This window comes from Aquarana catesbeiana, linkage group LG08 (genome assembly GCF_042186555.1).
Source record: "Aquarana catesbeiana isolate 2022-GZ linkage group LG08, ASM4218655v1, whole genome shotgun sequence".
NCBI lineage: Eukaryota > Metazoa > Chordata > Amphibia > Anura > Ranidae > Aquarana > Aquarana catesbeiana.
The window spans coordinates 147260383-147284372 of record NC_133331.1 but is presented as its reverse complement, the minus strand read 5'-3'; the positions used below and the strand labels follow the sequence as shown (position 1 = coordinate 147284372).

The following is a 23990-nucleotide window of genomic DNA, read 5'->3' as shown; positions in this document are numbered from 1 at the left end:
CCTATTCTCCAGAGAGAATAAGTTCAGTGCTCGCAACCTTTCTTCATTAGATAATAAGCTCCAGACCCTTTATTAGCTGTGTTGCCCTTCTTTGTACTCGCTCCATTTCCAGTACATCCTTCCTGAGAACTGGTGCCCAGAACTGGACAGCATACTGCGGGTGAGGCCAGACCAAAGTCTTGTAGAGTGGGAGAATTATCGCTTTATCTGTGGAGTTGATCCCCTTTTTAATGCATGCCAATTTTCTGTTTGCTTTGTTAGCAGCAGCTTGGCATTGCATGCAATTGCTGAGCCTATAATCTACTAGCAACCCCAGGTCCTTTTCCATCCTAGATTCCCCCCGAGGTTCACCCCCTAGTGAGTAGATTGCATTCATATTTTTGCCACCCAAATGCATTATTTTACATTTTTCCACATTAAACCTCATTTGCCATGTAGCTGTCCACCCCATTAATTTGTTCAGATCTTCTTGCAAGGTTTCCATATCCTGTGGAGAAGTTATTATCCTGCTTAGCTTAGTGCCACCTGCAAATACAGAGATTGAGCTGTTTACCCCATCCTCCAGGTCGTTTCTGAACAAATTAAACAGGATTGATCTCAGCACAGAACTCTGGAGGACCCCACTTTCCAACCCTGACCATTCCGAGTATTCCCCATTTATCACCACCCTCTGAACTCACCCTTGTAGCCAGTTTTCAATCCATGTACTCACCATGGTCCATGCCAACGGACCTTACTTTGTACAGTAAACGTTTATGGGGAACTGTGTCAAAGGCTTTTGCAAAATCCAGATACACCACGTCTACGGGCCTTCCTTTATCTAGATGGCAGCTCACCTATTCATTAAAACCCATTAGGTTTTAAATGTTGTCTGTGCCCCGTTAAAGAGATTCACCCTCTCGATTTGTCAAGTTTACCCTTATAAAACTTGCCCTGAACAGTAATTGAGGGAAAATCTTCCAATGGGGACACTAGTTCTGGTGACTCCGGTGACAACTAGGAACTCCCACACTTTGGAAGGATTTCTTTTTACTGCCTGTTTTGGGCTCTGGGACAGGGGTGAAAAAAAAATATCCCAAATAGGACACAAATGACAAAAAACTGACAGAGGTTTTAACCCTTCCCTACTCTAACTAAAATGAGCTTCTTGGGTGGGATTAGGGGTAAACTGTGTCTGACGTACATGTAAAGAAGTAAAGGAACAATTACCCCTGGGATTTTGTATCTTGATATTTCCAATAAAGCAGTTGGTTCTTACATTTTATATGTAGAATTTTTATATTAAAAGCAGCGTAAATACCTAGTTAGAGCTGTCTTCAGGCCATTGACATGGCTCACGGACGCTTTCCAGCTCTGATGGATAGGTTCTGAGGGAGGGGCCGTGATCTCCCTCTGACATCAGCCGGGAAGATCACGTGGCCAGAAAAAAAACCAGAGGGAAAAACTGCGCTAAATATTAAATTGTTATGTGAAACACCTAAATAATGTGATAAAAATCAATTATATGACACCCATATAGCACTAAATTAGGAAAACAAAAAGAATTGCGCTAATAAATAACACAATATACATAAAAACTGTGAAGACAGTGTCAAATCCAGATAAACTGAAATATAAATAAACTTTAGAAAGCGGTGGTATCAGGGGTTAACCACCCAGGCGACCTAAAAAAGTCCCAAACTGAGTGAACTAAAAAATCTACAGTGGTGACGACTAAATAAAACCATCTATATAAAGAAAAAATCCAAGTAAATATAAATTCTAAGTTGTTTTTTATTTTTTTTTGGTCTGCTCCAGGCCACCTGTGGATTGCAGTGTTTTAGCCTTTGTTAATGAATCTATGGCCTATCTTTTCTGCCTGGACAAGGAAATCATCATTCTTCGTGCAATTCCTGCGTAGCCGCATTAATTGTCCTTTGGGGATATTGCAGAACCAATTCTGATGGTGGCAGCTCTCCATCACATATGACTGGACAATCAAATAAGAAGCGAACATTGATGAGGATCTCCTGAAGAAGCCAGTTATTGGCGAAATGCGTAGACAGAGATCAAGACCAGTACTGCCATTGTTTTTGTGATCTAGCCCATTACATTTATGGATAATTGTTGATGTCATTACTCCTTTTGAGTCCTAAAGGTTTTACACTATGTGAGTTCCATCTTCGTTTTATGGTACGTTTCTTCTACAAGCTGGTCCTTAACCCCAGATGATTGGATGACCTCGTAGTGGATACCCATACAAGTTTCAAGTCACAAGTTTCAGCTGTTTTGCGAGTCATGATCCTCTGTAGTGGGGGATCATGGCTTTCCGGTAAGGAGTGACCCCTTCCATTCTTGGTGGTGGACTGTTTTTCACGGAGGAACATTTATATTCACTTGGATTTTTTCTTTATATGGATGGTTTTATTTAGTCGTCACCACTGTAGATTACTGTTTAGTTCACTAAGTTTGGGACTTTTTTAGGTCGCCTGGGTGGTTAACCCCTGAAGCCACCGCATTCTAAAGTTTATTTATATTTCAGTTTATCGGGATTGGACACTGTCTTCACAGTTTTTATGTAGATCACATGACCAGCCTGAAGACAGTTCAAATTACTGTATAACACGCACCCCAATTTTAAGAGGGAAGCTTAAGGAAAATGTTTTCACAACCCCCTTTACAGTACACAGCCCCCCTCCCCAGTACACAGCCCGCTAACACCTGCACTCCCAGAATACCCCCAATCTTTTTTTACAGTTAAGAAAAAAAAAAAATCACTGCCAGCCCCTGACACACTGCTCCTCCTGTTTCACTCATATTATAAAATGAAGCTTCCATATACAGTGGAGACGGAAAGTATGCAGACCCCCTTAAATTTTTCACTCTGTTATATTGCAGCCATCTGCTAAAATCATTTAAGTTCATTTTTTTTCCTCATTAATGTACACACAGCACCCCATATTGACAGAAAAACACAGAATTGTTGACATTTTTGCAGATGTATTAAAAAAGAAAAACTGAAATATCACATGGGCCTAAGTATTCAGACCCTTTGCTCAGTATTTAGTAGAAGCACCCTTTGATCTAATACAGCCATGAGTCTTTTTGGGAAAGATGCAACAAGTTTTTCACACCTGGATTTGGGGATCCTCTGCCATTCCTCCTTGCAGATCCTCTCCAGTTCTGTCAGGTTGGATGGTAAACGGTGGTGGACAGCCATTTTTAGGTCTCTCAAGAACAGTCACGGAGTTGTTGTGAAGCCACTTCTTCGTTATTTTAGCTGTGTGCTTAGTGTCATTGTCTTGTTGGAAGGTAAACCTTCGGCCAAGTCTGAGGTCCTGAGCATTCTGGAGAAGGTTTTCATCCAGAATATCCCTGTACTTGGCCGCATTCATCTTTCCCTTGATTGCAACCAGTCGTCCTGTCCGTGCAGCTGAAAAACACCCCCACAGCATGATGCTGCCACCACCATGCTTCACTGTTGGGAATGTATTGGACAGGTGATGAGCAGTTCCTGGTTTTCTCCACACATACCGCTTAGAATTAAGGCCAATAAGTTCTATCTTGGTCTCATCAGACCAGAGAATCTTATTTCTCATCATCTTGGAGTCCTTCAGGTGTTTTTTTTAGCAAACTCCATGTGGGCTTTCATGTGTCTTGCACTGAGGAGAGGCTTCCGTCAAGCCACTCTGCCATACAGCCCCGACTGGTGGAGGGCTGCAGTGATGGTTGACTGTCCACAACTTTCTCCCATCTCCCGACTGCATCTCTGGAGCTCAGCCACAGTGATCTTTGGGTTCTTCTTTACCTCTCTCACCAAGGCTCTTCTCCCCCGATAGCTCAGTTTGGCCGGACGGCCAGCTCTGGGAAGGGTTCTGGTCATCCCAAACGTCTTCCATTTAAGGATTATGGAGGCCACTGTGCTCTTAGAAACCTTACATGCAGCAGAAATTTTTTTGTAACCTCGGCCAGATCTGTGCCTTGCCACAATTCTGGCTCTGAGCTCTTCAGGCAGTTCCTTTGACCTCATGATTCTCATTTGCTCTGACATGCACTGTGAGCTGTAAGGTCTTATATAGACAGGTGTATGGCTTTCCTAATCAAGTCCAATCCGTATAATCAAACACAGCTGGACTCAAATGAAGGTGTAGAACCATCTCAAGGATGATCAGAAGAAATGGACAGCACCTGGGTTAAATATATGAGTGTCACAGCAAAGGGTCTGAATACTTAGGACCATGTAATATTTCAGTTTTTCTTTTTTAATAAATCTGCAAAAATGTCAACAATTTTGTGTTTTTCTGTCAATATGGGGTGTTGTGTGTACATTAATGAGGAAAAAAAAAATGAACTTAAAGCGGGGGGGTTCACCCACACCGCCAAAAAAAAAAAAAAAAAAAATATTAAAAGCCAGCAGTTACAAATACTGCAGCTGCTGACTTTTAATACATGGCCACTTAACTGTCCCAGGGTCCAGCAATGTCGGCAGGGGACGCCGAGAACCTGCTCGGTTCTCGGCAGCTGCCGCCGCCATCCTAGGTGAGGGAATCAGGAAGTGAAGCGTTGCGGCTTCACTTCCCGGTTCCCTACTGCGCATGCGCGAGTCGCGCTGCGCATCCCAAGTGGTCCCCGCTCTCTCCTGGGAGCTGTGTGTTCCCAGGAGACAGCGCGGTGGGTACAGGAAGAGGCGTAGACTCCCATGGGAGTCTATGCCGGAAGTGGGTGCAGATACCTGTCCTAGACAGGTATCTGCACCCCCCTCCCCCCTGAAAGGTGCCAAATGTGACACCGGAGGGGGGGAGAGTTCCAAAAAGCGGAAGTTCCATTTTTGTGTGGAACTCCGCTTTAAATGATTTTAGCAAATGGCTGCAATATAACAGAGTGAAAAATGGGGTCTGAATACTTTCCGTCCCCACTGTACCTCAATAGCTGTTTTTTTCCACTGACCTGGTCACATGGCTGCTCTCTCTGACGTTACATAGATGGTCATGTGACCGCTCTCCTCCTTCAATCTAAAGCTAAAGCTAAGAGGAGGAGCGGGAGGAGGAGAGCAGCCAGAAAAAACTGAGCTATTGAGATATTTACAATTTTGGTTTTATACTGACACAGGAAGAGCGGTGTAGGAGAAGGGGTTGGCAAGTGATTTTTTTAATCAACTTTAGACTATGCAGGCAGCGCTGTACCAGGGCCAGGAGAGGTGGGGCGGCCGGCCTGACACCCCCCAATGCGTGGCTCCCGGGCCAGACCGCCCGATCACCGCCTCGTTGGTAAAACATAGTATCAGCGTATAACTGTTTGTCCTCTGTTTTCAGGGGAAAAAAGTGTATGTTATACGCCGATAAATACGGTAGGTATTTACAACACTTGTTTTGTAAAACTAATGACATAGTGTGCTATGCCAGCCTCTAACAGAAAGTCTGGCAGTGAAAATTTTATGATTTTAATTTACAAGCAATAGTGGCGGGGGGGGGGGGGGGGCGGCAGGGCCGGGCTGGGCCGGAGACAGACACAGGGGCAGATGACAGGGAGGAAGGAGGGGCGAGAGAGGAGAGCAGAGGGGGCAGCGTATGACAGAGGGCCGCAATTAGACCGCAGTGATCAGGGCGGAGCAGCTGGAATATCGTGGACTATTTAGAGAGAGCATACAGGAAGTGTAATGTTCTGGGGTTTTTTTCCTTTTACAGTTTAGAGTGGGGCAGATTACACAGCACAAGCGCTATGCTGTGTAATCTGCTTTAGGGGACCAGAATCTACAAACACTTTAATTTCCAAAAAATCCCAGGTGCAATTTTTCTTATGCTTCTGTGCAAGTGTTTTTTGGGATAGAGGTAATTGAGCCTATGTGGTAGGTGTTGGGGTATAGGTTTCTCGGTTTCTGACGTACCTGGTCTACATATATTATAACACGCAGAAAAACTGGCATTTGCTATATAAGTAAATCAATAGGTATGGCTGGCTCTGCAATTTTGCCACTAAAACACAGTTCTTCTAGATATGTAGAAGATGACCTCTTCCCAGGATGCAATGCTTTGGCCTGAGAGGGCAAATGAGGAGGAGGTGGAGGAAGAAGAAGAAACCCTTATGTAAACTCAAACCATCCAACATTAAACATGGAGCAGCAGGAGAGAACAGGGAAGGCTAGTAGAAGTACATAGGGGGGCCTTGTTACAAGATTCTGGCAAAGTGATGGTCTTTTTTTTTTTTTTTTTTTTTTTTTATTACTCTATTCTGAAAGGCTACCTTTGCTTACCTTTCTTTCTGAAAATGCTAGTTGCTATGGTGTTAGGTCAGTTCTGTAGCTTTAATTCTTTTGGTGTCAAAGACCTGGAGCACGTATGCAGGTCAGGTATTCTGTATACACCCCGACTTTCTTATATGCATGTTTATTGCATTCCAGTGACTCAACGTATTAAAACCAGAGAGAGTCAAAATACATTCACACTGCATAGCCAAGAACATAAAATACATCATTGTCCCATCCCTGCACCCAAAGACAATGAGCATCATCACATTAATGAGGTCATCTCTTGGTCTTCCCCTCATGTAATCACTTTTGCAGTGTGCAGTCAAAATAGAGTCTAATTTTCTGAATCTGCTGCTCTTTATTAGCCAAGTGCTGCTGTGCAGGAGACTGATAGCAGCTAACATACAGATTCAAAGCACTTCCTTCCAGCTCCCTTTTTTTTTTTTTAGAAAAAACATAGTTGGATAACACATATATATATATATATATACATATACATATATATATATATATATATATATATATATATATATATATATATATATATATATATATATATATATATATACATACATATATATATATATATATATATATATATATATATATATATATATATATATATATATATACACATATATATACACACACACACACACACATATATATATATATATAAAAATATTTTATTATATCTTTTCATGTGACAACACTGAAGAAATGACACTTTGCTACAATGTAAAGTAGTGAGTGTTCAGCTTGTATAACAGTGTAAATTTGCTGTTCCCTCAAAATAACTCAACATACAGCCATTAATGTCTAAACCATTGGCAGCAAAAGTGAGTACACCCTAAGTGAAAATGTCCAAATTGGGCTCAATTAGCCATACAAGGTTTCAGGTGTGAATGGGGAGCAGGCGTTTTAAATTCGGAGTTATTGCTCTCACTCTCTCATACTGGTCACTGGAATTTCAACATGACAACTCATAACAAAGGATCTGAAAAAAAAAAAAAAAAAAGAAGAAGTGTTGCTCTACATAAAGATGGCCTAGGCTATACGAAGAATGAAAAGACCCTGAAACTGAGCTGCAGCATGGTGGCCAATTCCATACGACAGTTTAACAGGACAGGATCCACTCAGAACAGGCCTCGCCATGGTCGACCAAAGAAGTTGAGTGCACATGCTCAGCGTCATATCCAGAGGTTGTCTTTGGGAAATAGACTTATGAGTGCAGCCAGCATTGCTGCAGAGATTGAAGTGGTGGGGGTTCAGCCTGTCAGTGCTCAGACCATACAAATTGGTCCGCACAGCTGTCGTCCCAGAAGGAAGCCTAAAGATGATGCACAAGAAAGCCTGCAAACTGTTTTCTGAAGATAAGCAGACTAAGGACATGGATTATCGGAACCATGTCCTGTGGTCTGATGAGACCAAGATAAACATATTTGGTTCAGATGGTGTCAAGCGTGTGTCGCGGCAACCAGGTGAGGAGTAGAAAGACAAGTGTGTCTTGCCTACAGTCATGCTTGGTGATGGGATTGTCAGTCTGGAGCTGTATGAGTGCTGCCAGCATTAGGGAGCTACAGTTCATTGAAGGAACCATGAATGGCAACATGTACTGTGACATACTGAAGCAGAGCACGATCCCCTCCTTTCCGAGACTGGGCCGCAGGGCAGTATTCCAATATGATAATGAACCTCCAAGACGACCACTGCTTTGCTAAAAAAGCTGATGGTAAAGGTGATGGACTGGCCAAGCACGTCTCCAGACCTAAACCCTAATGAGCATCTGTGGGGCATCCTTAAATGGAAGGTGGAGGAACGCAAGGTCTCTAACATCCACCAGCTCTGTGATGTCGTTGTGGAGGAGTGGAAGAGGACTCCAGTGGCAACCTGTGATGTTCTGGTGAACTCTATGCCCAAGAGAGTTAAGTCAGTGCTGGAAAATAATGGTGGCCACAAAAAATTTGCACTTTGGGCCAATTTGGATATTTTCACTTAGGGGTGTACTCACTTTTGTTGCCAGCGGTTTAGACATTAATGGCTGTGTGTTGAGTTATTCTGAGGGGATAGCAAATTTACACTGTTATACAAGCTGTACACTCACTACTTTACATTGTAGCCAATTTTTATTTCTTCAGTGTTGTCACATGAAAAAAGATAACAAAAACTTTACAAAAATGTGTATATATACACACACACACATATAAAAATATAAATAATTCCACAGATTTTCAATAGGGTTTAAGTCTGGGCTCTGACTAGGCCATGCAAGGACAGTCACCCTTCTCTCCTACCACTGTGGTCATTTTTACTGTGTGCTTTGGGTCATAGTCATGTTGGAAGGTGAACCTTCTTTCCATTGACAAATTTCTGCTAGAGGGCAGCAGATTTTCCTCAAGAATTTGACAGTGATTTTCCCCCATCTATTTTTTCTTCTATCCTGACAAGTGCTCCAGTCCCTGCTGCAAAGAAAAACACCCCTATAACAGGACATTACCATCTCCATGCTTTACTGTAGGAATAATGTCAGACATATCATTTGGTGTTGAGGCCAAATAATTACATTTTAGTTTCATCTGACCAGAACACCTTTTTCCATGTGGCCTCAGAATCTTCAAGGTGCGTTTTGGCAAAGCTCAGTTGTGAGTGCATGTGGCCTTTCTTGAATGGCTTTTTTCTTGCAATCTTCCCATACAAGCCACATTTGTGGAGAATTTGTGATATTGTTGTCGCATGCACACAATGTCATAAATCCCTGCAACTTCAGATTGCTTGTTTCAGAGTTGCTGCAGGCCTCTTGGTAGCCTCTCTGACAACTTTCCTCCTGGCTATTTCATCCAGTTTGGAGCGAGGTCCTGATCCAGGGAGGATCTGTGTTGTACCAAATACCTTCCACTTCGCATCGATAAAGCCTTTGAAATTGTGTATCCATCTCCTGACTTTTGCCTGTCCACAACTTTATCCTGGAGATCTTTTGACAGTGCCTTGCCACCCACAGTCGATTGTTTACTTCAGTTGCACTACCAGAGACTGAAATGCTCCAGGAAAGCTCTTTTCATATTGAGCTAATCAAAATGACCACAGCTGTTATTAGCTACACCTGATTGAGTTTACAAGTCATTTTTTTTTTCCACCCTTTTTCCAACTCAGTGATTTCCTTTTTGATTTTTTTTTTCCTAACATGTTGGTTTTATATACTTTACTTGGATGTTAAGGCTACTTTGACACTGATGTGCTGTTCAGACGTTTTAGCGCTAAAAATAGCGCCTGTAAAGCGCCTTTCAAGCTACCCCAGTGTGAAAGCCTGGGTGCTTTCACGCTGGGGCAGTGCGCTTGCAGGACAGGAAAAAAAAAGTCCTGCAAGCAGCATCTTTGTGGCAGTGCGGGAGCTGTGTATACACCACTCCTAAACCACCCCTGCCATTGAAATCAATGGGCAGCGCTGCCAAAGCTCCGCCATAACTAAGGTAAAGCGCCGCTAAAACTAGTTTTACTGCTAACGCCCCCCAGCCCCAGTATGAAAGTAGTCAAAAAGTTGCACTGAGTAAATACAGCTGAATAAAAAAACAGTTTCCGTCTTAAAGCAGAGTTCCACTTGGTTTTCTGTTTATTAAAAGTCAGCAGCTACAAAAAGTAGTGTAGCTGCTGCTGACTTTTAATAAACACACACACTCACCTGTTCCACAGTCCAGCTATGTGTCCACACGAAGCCTCACTTCTCTCCTCCTCCTTTCCGCAGTGCCAGCATCATTAGTGTGGGCACCCAGCTGTGATAGCTTGCGTCTCCACAGCCGGGTGCGTACTGCGGGAGTCGCTCTGCGCGTCGTGAATGGCCAAACAATATTCTGGGACCTGTGATGTGTCCCAGAAGATTGCAGGGGGAAAGGGGGAGAGGAGGAGTCGCCTAGGCAGGACAAGCTAAGTGGGAGCTGGGTACCTCTCAAAACTAGGCACCCACTCCCCCCACCCCCCATAAAATCACATACCAAAATGTGGCATGTCAGGGGGTTAGGAGTCGTTAAAAGTGGAAGTTCCACTTTTGGGTGGACCTCAGCTTTAATTTCAGGCTGCAAAGCAACAAAATGTGATTATTTTAAAGTGGGTGATTCTTTTCTATACCCACTGCATATATACTGTACTATATAAACTTTGTGTTCCAAAATTTATGGACTATCATTTTCCAAGCATAACACTAGGACCAAGTACATTTTTTTTTAATCTTAATAAGTAAAGCATACTATGATAGTTGTAACATTAAAGCTAAACTCTAGGCAGATAGGGGACACAAATTAATTACTCTGTAATAAATTAGTACATCATTAAATGTATTTTTTTTTCAATGTAAGCATTTAAGCAGCTGTGGCCCATCCATAAGGGGCACGGGACCCCGATCTTTATGTAAGGCGCAGGATGCATAGAGTTCTACGGGGTTTTTGTTTTTTTTTTTTGTGAAGCACGACTAGAGCCGGAGGCAATAATTGGCTTCAAAAAGGTTGGGTTCGGGGAGCAGAGCACTGCACCTTGAGCGCACCTACTTGTGACAATAGTGAATCAACATTCGCTATTGCCGTTCTGCTTCTCCTCCCAGCCAATCAGGACAGGAAGCGGGACCCGAGGCTGGATTGGCCGGGAGGAGAAGCGGCCGGATCAGCTGGGAGGAGAAGCCAGAGAAGCCGCCCATGACCCGGATGGGGCAAGTGTGGGCTGGGGGGCTTGCGAGCAGGGCTGGCAAGCGGGCGAGGTGTGTTTGTATTCCGCCCTCCCCCACCAAAAAAAAAAAAAAAAAAAAAAAAATGGAGCACCAGCCACCACTGCATTTGAGTACCTATATTTTACCAGGTATCAGCCTCTTGTAGTCCCTGTACAGCAGGTCTGGAGTGTGAGAGTAATAAGTAGCAGAAGGAGCTAGTAAGTTCATGTGCTGACAAGATGCATACTAATAGGAAAATAGAGCAGAAGGACAGAGAGATGAGCTCATGACTGTGCCACTTCTCATTTTATTCTCCAGTAACAGGCTGGGGCAAATCCAGGATACCCTGGCCTGGACTCAGAGGAAATGGATTAAATGATGCTGGCCATCAGACTAACAGCATCTTGTGGCAGGGAGAAAAGAACTTTGGGGAAAATCTCTGGACTGATGCTGAACATTACAGCAAAGGTTGATTTTCCAATTTTATAGATTAAATCTGCTGTTCTTGTGAATCTTGCTTTAACTTTGTACTGCACCAGAAACTAAAATCGCTATCGATATCCTTGGAATGTTCATAACATGGTAACATTTTTAAATAAAAACCTCATCCACTTAGGATTCCTAGCAATTCCTGGCAAAGAAGTCAGGGAACAATAATTGCTCACGGCTTATGTACATTTCAATACACATTCCATGGTCATTGCTAGTGAAGATCATGTTCTTCGCAAATATTACTAATGCATGCAGTTACCTCTTCCAAAGTAATCCAGCACTTGCGGAAACTGCAGTCGCACCCACAAAAGCTGCCATCATTAGCTTCCGCCTGTGGCGGACAGGATTAGACACTCCATGATACCTGCGGGTTACAGCTGCCAATCCTGCAACTGCTGGCAAGAAGCGGAGACGGAACATGCTGAAAAAAATAAATTAACATAATTTTATTTAATAGAAAATCTACCCACTACAGGCATAAGGTGAAGGAACTTGCTACATAGTTTGGATTTTTGTCCATCACCATGAAAACAGACTACTTACATTCAGTTACATTGACAGCTATATTATCTACAGGTAAACATGCTGGGGAATGTAAGGAACTTACGCCCATGCGCACTGGACATTAAAAAAAAGCTCAGATAGTGTTTCTGTACACACGTTTAGAAGTGTTTAGCTGTTTGTCTGCCAGAAAGCTCTAATAAAAAACACAAACCAGAAGGGTTTTTTCCGGCCTCTAAACACTGACCTTAAAATATGCCTCTAAAAACGTCCTAAAGTGCATGGACCAATAGAATAACACGGAGTTGCTGCTACAGGCAAAAACACAAAACTATCCCTGCTTAGTTTTATTAAAGTTTCATCTTGGAGTTTTAGGGTCTATGCAAAAAGTTTGCCATTTCCCTTGCCAGAAAAAATTGCTCCTGTATAGGATCATTTAGGAGTGTTTAGCATTTTTTTCCTGCCAGAAAGCTCCAAATAAAAACCAGAAAGATTTTTTTTTTCTAAACTAAAAGATATCCCCCTGAGGAAGTGTGTGATCTGTGGCGTAAGGTGTAGGGGAGGAACTGGCTGAGGTCACGGCGTGTTGGGAACGTGAGGATATGCAATAAAACGAACTCGGGAAAACAGTACTGTTTACAGGATTTGGATGCATGCTTTTAACAGTCTGGTACACAAATAGCACCCTGAAAATGTGAGTGTAATCTACATAGTTTTAAAAAAGATTTAATGTTTTAAAATGATTTTGTAACATAGAAGGACTTGAATTTTGTTTATGTATATACATTTTTATTAATTATTGTATGGTCATGGCATTTTATCACAGTTTTTGGTTGAGGTTTATAATTTAAAGTGACAGTATCACTATTGTATTGTTACAAACTGGGGCACGGCACCATTTTTAGTTTTGGTTATACAGTACACACACGTACACACACACACACACACACATTTATGAGAGGGTGTTTGGTGTGAGCGATCCATATAATATTTAGAGATGCTGTTTAATTTTTATATATCACAATTTTTTAAACATAGCAGCACACAAGTACACGTTGTTCTGTACCACAGGGTGCACACTAGGCTTCAAAAACACTGCTTCTACAGGAGTTATGCGGGGGGGGGGGGGGTCCTGCCTTTAGAAGAAGCTCAATGTTATCCTATGCGTCCATGCACATTTAGAGGCAGATTTTAAGCTCAGCATTTAGAGGAAGAAAAAAAAATCCTTCTGGATCATGTTTGAGCAGAGTTTATCAGCAGGGGGAAAAAAAAAAAAAAAAACAACATACACAAAAACGCTCTATATGAGCAATTGGTTGCTAGGACACAGGGCAGTCCTAGGCAACCAATCAACAGCGTATTAATATGAAAAGTCAATCTGGCAGCTTCCACTCCCACCCTCCCTCCAGAACTATGCTGCCTTCCACCCTCTCCTCGTGTACACAGGTAGGACATTGGGGCCACCCCCATAGCAGTGTCCTCTACCAATCTTCACATCACCCCCCTCCCTGCACACACACAGTAGTGGCCTCTGCCTCCCCTTCCCTCCCATAGATATGCAAGTGGCTGGGGATTCAGATTTTACTATCCCCCCCTACCCTGGTGCCCTACCAGTAGTGGGGGTGGCAAAATCTGGGGGGGCATAAAATTTTTAAAATGCCCATCTTTGACGATCCTCTTTATTTTCCTCCTGCAACAGCTGAAAGCCAGCTTCTACTTCCTCACTGAAACGTCAGTTTCAAATAGACCTTTAAAGATTTATATATATATATATATGTATAAATTATGATAATTCAAGAAATCACTAAGTAAAGTTCCCTTTCATTGATAGATACACCATTTGAGGCGTTAGGTATTCTAATCAAGACAAAACAGGTCATTAAACCAGGAATACAAGATTTTAAAGTCATATCAGCTGTGATTTCTTTCTTGGCTTTCCAGCTTTTGGTATTTGCCCAGGCAGGAATGAAGACTCAAACATCAATGCAAGGTTGATAAAAAATGCAATCTTACATAAACAGAAGGTTTAACTACCAATTTTATCAAACAAACCTTGCAAATTACTCAAACACTTTAAAAGTAATATTAAATGGGGAACAAAATTTAGACAAAATACTCACCTCAACCTTCCAGTAGAGCTGCACGATTCTGGCAAAAATGAGAATCACAACGTTTTTGCTTAGAATAAAAAGATCCCGATTCTCGCAATGTAAAATCTTTCACATTATACAAAAAAAAAAAAAATGGGCCAACTATACTGGTTAATTTTTTTTTTTTTTTTTTTTAACGCATTAAAATAATTTTTTACAAAAAAATTGCATTTGAAAGACCACTGCACAAATACAGCGTGACATAAAATATTGCAATAACCACCATTTTATTCTCTAGGGTTTCTACTATATATAATGTTTGTGGGTTTTAAGTAATTTTCTAGCAAAAAAAAAATGATTTTAACTTGAAACCAACAAATGTCAGAAAAAGGTTTAGTGTTTAAGTGGTTAAACTTAATTCATTTACACACAAAGTCTATTCCATTGACAAATGGTTACTTACAATGTTTACACTTAGTTCAACTGATAGGCCCCTTTCACACGATCGGACCGTTCAGGTCCGCCTGTCAGTTTTGACGGCGGACCTGAACGGGCGCTCCATGTTAGCCTATGGAGCGACGGGTGTCAGCGGAGACATGTCCGCTGACATCAGACCCGGTCCGATCTGCTGAAGGCAGACGGATGGCCCTACGTCCAGATCCGTCGCTGGCGGATCGGATCGGGTGAGATCGGATGAAAACGGACATGCTGTCCGTTTTCATCCGATCTCTCCATAGTGAGAAGTCTCAGTGAGCAGAGGGACCTGTCATCCGCCGGCTCAGCGGAGATCAACGGAGAGATCTCCCGCTGAGCCGGCGGACTGAGGCGGGCTCCGTGGAAACGGAGTCCGCCTCATGTGAATGAGGCCATAAAGAATGTTCTGATTCTTGGCAGACTGCCCATTATTTTTCTTCCTTTCTTTTGACACTGTGGCTTCGAAAGAGCAGAGAGAATTCTTTGCATAGCAAGAATCATGAAACACTTAACAAGATCGCAACGGAAAAAAATTGTGATAATTATTGACAATTAATCGTGCAGCTTTACCTTCCAGCGCTGTGATGTTTACATCCCTCGCCAACCGCTGCCATCTTTGCCCTGGGCTACTTCTGGATGCCAGGTTTTCAGCCTCTTGATGAGCCATAAGTGAAAGCAAAGGAGCGCCCGGTATCCAGTAAATGCAGATTTTAAAGATGCTTTATTTTAAGTTTCAGCAATAAAATTAGGACAATTCTTTTCGAGGGACTAAGGACTCCCCCTTCATCAGGGAAGATAAGCATTACCCCTCTGAAGAGTAAGGTCTTAAAAAAACACTTTTTTCCCCAATGGGTTAATATATCCAGGACAGCCACTTTTCCACTTATAAAAGCTGCACTGAGAAAAACACCAAGCGACACTCCAGAACTTGGTAAGAAGAGGCATCCAATCTTCTCCAAAATATTATATACTCATCATCCAGTCTGATCTATGGAAAACTTCTACATTACTTCCTGGACAGCTCTTAGCTCCAAGAGATTAATCTAAGAGCTGTCCAGGAAGTAATGTAGAAAGTTCTCCATAGATCAGACTGGATGATGAGTATATAATATTTTGGAGAAGCTTTAACACTTTCAGCAGCTGAATTGCTTACCAAGTATGCAACTTCTTTATCTTTTAATCCTTGCCAATGTTCCGGTTTAAGCTGGTGCTATGACCACTGCCTCAAGTTTCCTGTTTCAAGGAAACTTGACAAAATTTATATAGATAGATAATGCACCGCCAATTCAACAGACAGGGTAGCGTTTCAGAAGCCAAAATGACCATATTGGGTTAAACCAGAAAGATTAAACAGGGGCTTCAATTAGAAACAAACACTCTGCGGCATGGATACAAATAGCAAAAAGTAGCAGAATTGCCAATGATCACATATAAACCTTCACCAATTAATATTAAAAACTTCATAACAACGTTGTCAGAAAAATTAAAAAACAATCCAGGCTCACAGGCATACATACATACAATCACACCGAGGACTAGCCAAAAAGGTCAGAACCGGGGATAGCAATTCAGAAGAAAAACCTTCAATAATAGCAGAAGTTGAGGAAGAGCAGCATCAGGCTGTCAAGGACATTTCACGGGTGTAGGTATGGTAGAGTTATGTAGTGAGATCCAGCAACATGTGATCTGAATACATCAAAACTACATGTACGGTGAAACCAGAATACATCAGCCCACCTGGACACCCGATAATTTCAGTTATTGGTGGTCCACTTGAGCGAATTGGGAAATATCTGGACGCTTTGATCAAGGGAATGGTGAGGGAATTGCAATCCTTTGTTCAAGATACACGTGATGCCCTGACTAGGATAACTGAGGTGGAGGTGCGCCATACTCGGAATCGATGTTGAGTCCCTCTGTACCTCCATCCCCCCCCCCCACATTGTTGAGGGACAGCTGCAGTTGCCCACTTTTTGAAGATGAAATACCCCTCCATGGGATCACAGAATTAATTCATTCTGGAACTATTGGATTTTCCCTGCACACATAATTGCTTCCAATTTTCTGGAGCAAATTATCAACAAATAAAGGAGACCTCTATGGGGGCACCTGCATATTCATGCCTGCCTCCACCTTGGGTGGTGGGACAAATACCTTGTCTACCACTTGTCGATGTACCTCTGCCACTTACGGCTGTGGTACATCGACGATATACTGGTAGTCTGGAGTAGTGAGGTGAGTGAACTAGACTAGTTCATGTCTGAACTCAATGCTAATGACAACAGGAACATCAGGCTCACATACACATGGGACTCAGAAACCATTTCCTTCCTTGATCTGTCTATATCCATTTGCAGTGGCAAATTGGAGACAAAAACCTTCAGGAAGACCACTGCAGCCAATACACTCCTCCAGGCCTCAAGTCACCACCCTCCATAACTTATTAAAAGGAATCCCAACTGGTCAGTTGCTCCGTATTTGGAGAAATTGAAAGTGAGACAACCTATCAGTCTGAATCAGATGAGCTCTATAGTAGATTTAGGAAGAGGGGCTATTCCCATAAAAACATCCGATATGCACGTAGAACACTTCATGTTGTCATGAAGTTTTTAATATGAATTGGTGAAGGTTTATATGTGTTCATTGGCGATTATGATACTTTTTGCTATTTGTATCCATGCCGCAAAGTGTTTCTAATTAAAGCCCCTGTTTAACTTTTCTGGTTTAACCCAATTGTAGATCTAGTATCATGATCATCTGTACACTTGCCAAATTTGAACATAAAGATCCCAGAAAATTGAAAATGTAACCAAATATATTCAACCGATTTGTCAAATTCAATCATTAACTTGCCAATTTCTACCGTAAACCTTGGACTATTTGCTCAACTACAGCATAGGTCAGATGTAAATCTACACATATAGAAAAAAAAAAAAAAAAAAACACACAACTTATGGTTTATTACGACCTGGCTCACTCATTCTTTCATGAGCGTACATTCAGTTTTTATTAACACTACCAGACTTTTCTCTTTACCTGCCAATGTCATTCGCATCCGCCTGGAATCTTTAGTCTCATCCAGTAATTTAATACGTTGGCAGATTTATTTGCTGGCAGCTGCTAGTTGGTAGCAATTTCTGCAATGCAGTAGACAGCTAAGCTTAACACAGAGAAGCTCTACAGCAATAATGTGAGTATTAAACAAGAATGCTTTTATCTTTAAATATAACAATCTGATTTCTCATCAATATCTGCTGAAAGCATTGCCAGTACCAAGAAACTACATTCATGTCACATGTCAACACGATTGAACTACAGATTTAAGAGCACTTGTCACACTAGTTTTCCCAACAAAACAATGAAGTGATGGTTTGGTTGGCTACATAATGTGTTGTTGATAATAGACACAAACAATAAGGGCTCTTTCACACGGGGCGGGTCAGTGATGATCCGCCCCATGAACACCCCCTTGCTCAGCGGGGATCGCTCCGCTGATCCCCGCTGAGCAGGAAGATGACAGGTCCATCGCTGCACACTGTGCAGCGACGGACCTGTCAGAGCACCGCTCTCCCCTATGGGGGATCGGATGATGACAGACCGTAGTGTCCGTCGTCACCAGATCCGATAATGGATGGAAAAGTAGGGTTTTCCTCCGTTACACTTTTCAGATCGGAGCAGGTCGGATGTCAGCAGACATGTCACCGCTGACATCCGACGCTCCATAGGGATACATGTATGTCCGTTTTTCATCCGAAAACAGAAGGATGAAAAATGGACATACGGACTCCTCGTGTGAAAGAGCCCTAAGGGTTAACTGAGAATTCCTACACAATCAAACATCTTCTGCTATAGTAAGCAAAAGAATAAAAAAGGCAAAATGAAATATATTTTTTACCTTACCACCTGTAAGTTGCAAACATCACTCTTAAGTGTCATTTTACATTGGAACGTGGAGCGAGAAACGCGAGTTCCGTGCGCGTTTCCAGCACCGCATTCAAAACAATCTGCAGCGGGTGTCAGTGTAAAGTTAGTGACACGCCAAATGCAGATAGCAAAAGCAGTGCGTTTGCCTGCACCGGATCGCATAGTACCAAATTACCATGTGATCCGGTGGAAGTGCATTTTTAAAGCAGAGTTCCACCCACATTTTCAACTCATCATCCCTCACTAATTTGTGCACTACAAACGTATTGGCATTTTTTTCCTGCTTCCCTTACTGTTTTTATTTTTCACTTCCTCCTCCCTATCCACGGCCCCACGCCTCATTTCCGGTTTGCAATGCCTCCTGGGAGATGTGTGTCATCAATCCCAGGAGTCAATAGGCATCGCTGGTTCCTGGAGGAGAGGTTTGCATAGCTAAGGGAGGCAACTTCCTCTGACGCTGCTGTTGCTATGGAAACCCGACCTGCAAGTTATTACACTACTTGTGCTGCACTGAGCATGTGCGAGATCTGCAAGGAAGAGATCCAGGAAGAAACAGTCTGGCTTCAGATGCCCACACATGAGTAGGCCACAGCCTGCTGGAAGTTTATAAAGTAAGACCATAATGCTGCAAAACGTACATAACGGACCTTAGTTTACAGCCTAACTTTACTAGAATATATTAACCACTTGCCTACTGGGCACATAAACCCCCCTCGTACCCAGACAAATATTCAGTTTTTAACGCTGTCACTCTTTGAATGACAATTGCGCGGTCATACAACACAAAACCCAAATGAAATTTTTATCATTTTTTTCCCACAAAGAGCTTACTTTTGGTGGCATTTGATCACCTCTGGGGTTTTTTTTTTGTTAAAATAAAATTTAAAAAAAAAAGACCAAATTTTTTTTTTAAATAAAAAAAGTTTTATATTTTTTTAATAAATTTGACAAACAGGTAGATTTTCTCCTTCATTGACGTACGCTGATGAGGCTGCACTGATGGGCACAGATAGGCACTGTTGGGTGACACTGATTGGCACCACTGGTGGGCATTGATAGGTGGCACTGATTTCTGGCACTTAACGTGGCTGATTTGTGGCACCGATTTGTGGCACTGGCAGGCGGTACTGGTGGGCACGTAACAGGCTGTTCCTCTTGGGGGCCGATGTCCCTGCAAACAGAAGCCGGTGATCGGCTTTTTTTTCCCTCATGCTGTCAGCGCGAGAAGAAGAAAAAAAAAAAATTACCGATCCTGTTTACATCATGTGATCAGCTGTCATTGGCAATTTAATTTAAACTGTCTCACCATCGGGGCATAGTTAAGTTCAAATATCTTACTCAGCTTCTTTTGTAGTTTAGTCCCTAAATAGCTTATATAGGATTCTGTCCATCTAAAATCGAACTGCGTAGTTATATGATACAATAGGGATGTGTTCATTTCCAGCCCCATTGCTTCCGATTTACTATAATTCACCTTAAAATTTGCTACTCCCCCATATTCACGTAGTCCCATCACACTGCCCCCTATCGCTAGCTCACTGCACACAGAATGGATAGCAGCCGCACAATAAACCACTGCAGTTTAGTGTGCGGCAGCTGTCTAAAAGGCATTATGAATGAGCCCTTAGGCTGTTCTATATCTCTAGATAGATTTATGTTTTTTTTACACCACATGAGATTTTGAAAACTCAGATTTATAACACTTTGACTTAAAAGAGCAATAGAGGGAGCTTGTAGTCAGTCACCACAGACAATTGGGACTTTTGTCACTGTTACCTTGATGAAGGGGTCCTGATGTGCCCCTGAGACATTACATATGCCTGCGGTGACTGAATAAAGAGTCCTTGTGAATATAGTACTAGGAAGTAACAGGCAACTACTTCAATAATCAACTAATGCTATTACTTGGTCAGTGCAGCACTCTTCTTTTCAACAAAGGTTCTTCGACTGTATTGTATATATCTCACTCCATGCCGCCAAGTGATATAAAAAGGTAACCCAGTGTAAGTTTGAGATGGTAAGAAAGGCTTTCATTGAATCAGAAAAGGTGATTATATGATGATATGATTATATGATGATTCGTGATGCATAGGAGATGTGGGTAAAATGAGTGCACATGCTGGGAAATATCAAATTTATACAAATTTCAGATTCGGGCTAGTTATAATTTCATGAAACCCAGTCAGAGACAGTATGTAAATTGGGTTAATAATTAAGGTTTTTGTAGCGACACTGGCTACACACTTACAATTCTGCTGTCTGACCTGAAAGAAGAAGTCAGGATCTGTTTACATTTTTCCAAATGGCTTTAACCACAGAACAACTGCTACACTGCTTCTGTTTGCCAGGTTGTTCACATAACCAAGTCATTTTGAGTCATTACAGCAATTTACGATGTAAAGCGGTCTTAACCACTTAAAAAAGTTGCCTATTTTGACACTTCTCTACTACACGTAAAAATCTGGGGGTATTTTTTTGCTAGAAAATTACTTAGAACCCACAAACATTTTTTTAAAGTAGAGGCCCTAAAGAATAAAATGGTGGGTGTTGCAACTTTTTATGTCACATGGTATTTGGGAAGAGATTTTCCACACCCAATTTTTGGGGGAAAAAAAAACACTTAAAATGAATTTAAATGCACAAAAACACTATATAATACCCACTTTCTAGCACAATATAAAAGATGATGGTACTCTTCCAGTCCCCGATCAGCTCTATGGTCAGCTGGCTGAACCGCCAGCTGCAATTCTGGGTTCCCCAGTGGGATGCAGGAGCCCAGGAAGGCAGAGGGAGGGCTCCTGCCACTTGCAAAAGAAATCCAGCGGCTATCTAGTCGCTAGGATTGCATTTACAAGAAAGAGCTCCACTAGCTCTAAAAAAAAAAAAAAACACCGAGATGATGCAGCTGCAGGAATCATCCTGATTTAACCACTGAAAGTCAAGTGATGCAATGATACCTCGCCTGGTGACAAGTGGTTAAAACCAAACACGTAATATTTGTCAGCTTACCAGTCACTAGATATGGTGACTGCATTAGAATTGAATACTGCAGTGAGAAACATTTTGACAGCAGCACTGACAATGGAGGTTCGGGGGGGGGGGGTTAGATGAACTTGTACACTAACAAATAGAAGCCAAAATTCCAGCAACTATTTATTTCCTTTTGGGATAAAGGTTTTACAAAGATAAATGAAAGCTGACCATTCTAAACACCCCTGCCAGTAGTACATTGTTTGTCTCAACCTTCCAACTGCTACATCTGCAAAACATTGCTAATATAAACCTGGACTGTGCCCAAATACAGTTTTAGTGATCCCTTGAAAGTAAATCTGGTCACTAAAAACAGCAGATACCTTTCAGCAAAGTGTATGACAAATCTGAAATATTGTAAAAGTTTTCAGAGTTCAACACTACTAAATCAGGGGAAATTGGACCAGTTTACAAAATGTTTTTTTAATTTCCTTATATAAAAAGGCATATGCATTTTAGGCTTAGAGCTACATATGCATTTTCTTGTCAGTCATTGCAGCTATAGCAAATTAGAGCCACAGCTGGGGTTTCAAAAGTTGTGAATTTTACCTGAATGCGGAATGTGACTCTCAATTATTTATTTATACCACAAAAAGTAAAAAAAAAAAAAAAAATAATACATTTTAGTACTATTAATATTTTATGTTAGAGAACAAAAATTACCAATAGACATTTACCTTTTATTAGGGACAATCTGAATTTTTTCTTTCTAGTAATTGCAGGAAATATTTTTTCCTTGCACAGCAGAATTGCATTTGCCACCCCTAAGAGTACTTTCAGATTGGGGCGGGGGTGCATTGGCGGCAAATCGCCGCTAGTTTTAGCGGCGCTTTACTGTCATTTTAGCTGCGCTTTTTGGCCGCTAGCGTGGCGCCTTTAACCCCCGCTAGCAGCCGAAGAAATGGGTAGTGCCCATATTTCGGAGCTGCCAAAGCGCTTTGCAGGCGATTCGGCAGCATTGCCAATTTATTTCAATGGGCAAGGCGTTTTGGGAGCGATGTATACACCGCTCCCGCACCTCCCCAAAAGATGCTGCTTGCAGGACTTTTCCCATCCTGCAAGCGCACCGCTCTCGGGCTTTCACACTGGGGAGGCTTGAGGCACTTTTCAGGCACAATTTTTAGTGCTAAAATGGCTGAAAAGCGCCTCAGTGTTAAAGTAGCTAAACATTAAACAGATTGTGAATTTAGTGTGTAAATTATAAATTTGTTTTTTTCCCCTACTTAGCAAAGATATCTATAGCAAAGCATATAAATATGGACTGTGTCAAGGGGAAGTCGGTGTGGTCAATGGTAGAGGCCCCAATAATACACAAGCCAGGCATGCATCATTTTCCTAACAATAAACTGGGTAAAACATCTGTAGAAGACATGGCATAATATAATATAGTATGTATTAATTTTAAATCCGAAATCAGGTGGATGCTGTGACAGTGCAGCTCTCTGGATCTATATGCTGAGTGAGGAGAAAATTATAATTCAGAGCAGGTATGAAGTGGGAGGTTTATCTAGAAAGGTTCCTCTTCCCATGAAGGTTAATAGAGGCAGTGAGGGATTTCCCTGATGGATACATTAAGTAGAGTGCTTCTGTGAAGATGGGAACTGGTGTTCTCTATGTGTGAATTCATACAGCAGAAGTAATATGCTCTTCTGCTGGCACCTTCTCTCTCTATGGCCCTGGACAGTCTGCGATAGTGAGACTTCAGCATTTTAATGAGAACAGCTCCTCCAGTTTCTCAGCCTCTTCAAAGTCATGTGTATTTTCACTGGCATGCACTCATCGCTGTTAGTCTGTATTTCATAAAACATGTATGCAACCTGTGAGAAAAACTTAAAGCGGAGTTCCACCTACATTTTTCACTCCTCACCATGCAGTACTAATGTGCATCCTTAAAATGAATTGGCATTTTATTATTTTGATCTGTTCACTTAACAGATTTATGCCTAAAACTAAATTTCACTTCCTCCTTTAGCCGCCGTACGTCATTTCTGGTTTTGCATTGGCTCCCGTAACATTTAGACCTCATGCCTACGGGCGTTTTTACAACTTAAAAACACCTCTCCATGTTTTTTCAATGGCCTCATACCCACACAGGCATTTGAGCTTTAAGTGGCATAAGCGTTTTTAAGCTCCAAAAAAAAAAAAAAAAAAAAAAAAAAAAACAAAACAGGACCAGCGCATTCTGAAGCTCCAGCACTAGAGCTGTAAAAACGCCTGATGGCGGTAAAAGCTGTTAAACGCGGCTTAACGCTGTATACAGCGTTAAGCCTCGTCAGGCGTTTCTCTGCCTCTATTCAAAATCAATGGTTCCCTATGGGATCCCACAGAATAGAAGTTGCACCAGAAGTTGGATCATAATGATGAATGATTGTGTGCTGAGGATCTTGAAGGGGAACCCCCGCCAAAATGAAAAAATAAACAAATAGTCATGGGTTCCCCCCCCAGGACGATATCAGACCCTTCGGTTTGGTATGGATTTTAAGGGGAACCCCCACACCAAAAAAAAAAAATTGTGTGGATTCCCCCCAACATCCACACCAGAGCCTTAACCGTGCACGTTACACGG

General features: G+C 41.9%; 1 protein-coding gene across 3 annotated transcripts in view; it reads right to left on the bottom strand.

Moving 5' to 3' along the window:
- The window catches only part of MICU1 (mitochondrial calcium uptake 1), a 524563-nt gene that overhangs the window by 480793 nt on the left and 19780 nt on the right, over nucleotides 1-23990 (bottom strand). For 2 of the 3 annotated variants that reach the window (XM_073596557.1, XM_073596556.1), the window contains exon 2: nucleotides 11665-11826. In XM_073596557.1, the coding sequence (XP_073452658.1) occupies nucleotides 11665-11825 (161 nt within the window). In that variant the 5' untranslated portion in view covers nucleotide 11826. Of the gene's footprint in view, nucleotides 1-11664; nucleotides 11827-17506; nucleotides 17608-23990 lie in introns of all 3 variants that reach the window. The other variant, XM_073596558.1, reaches the window with a different exon arrangement.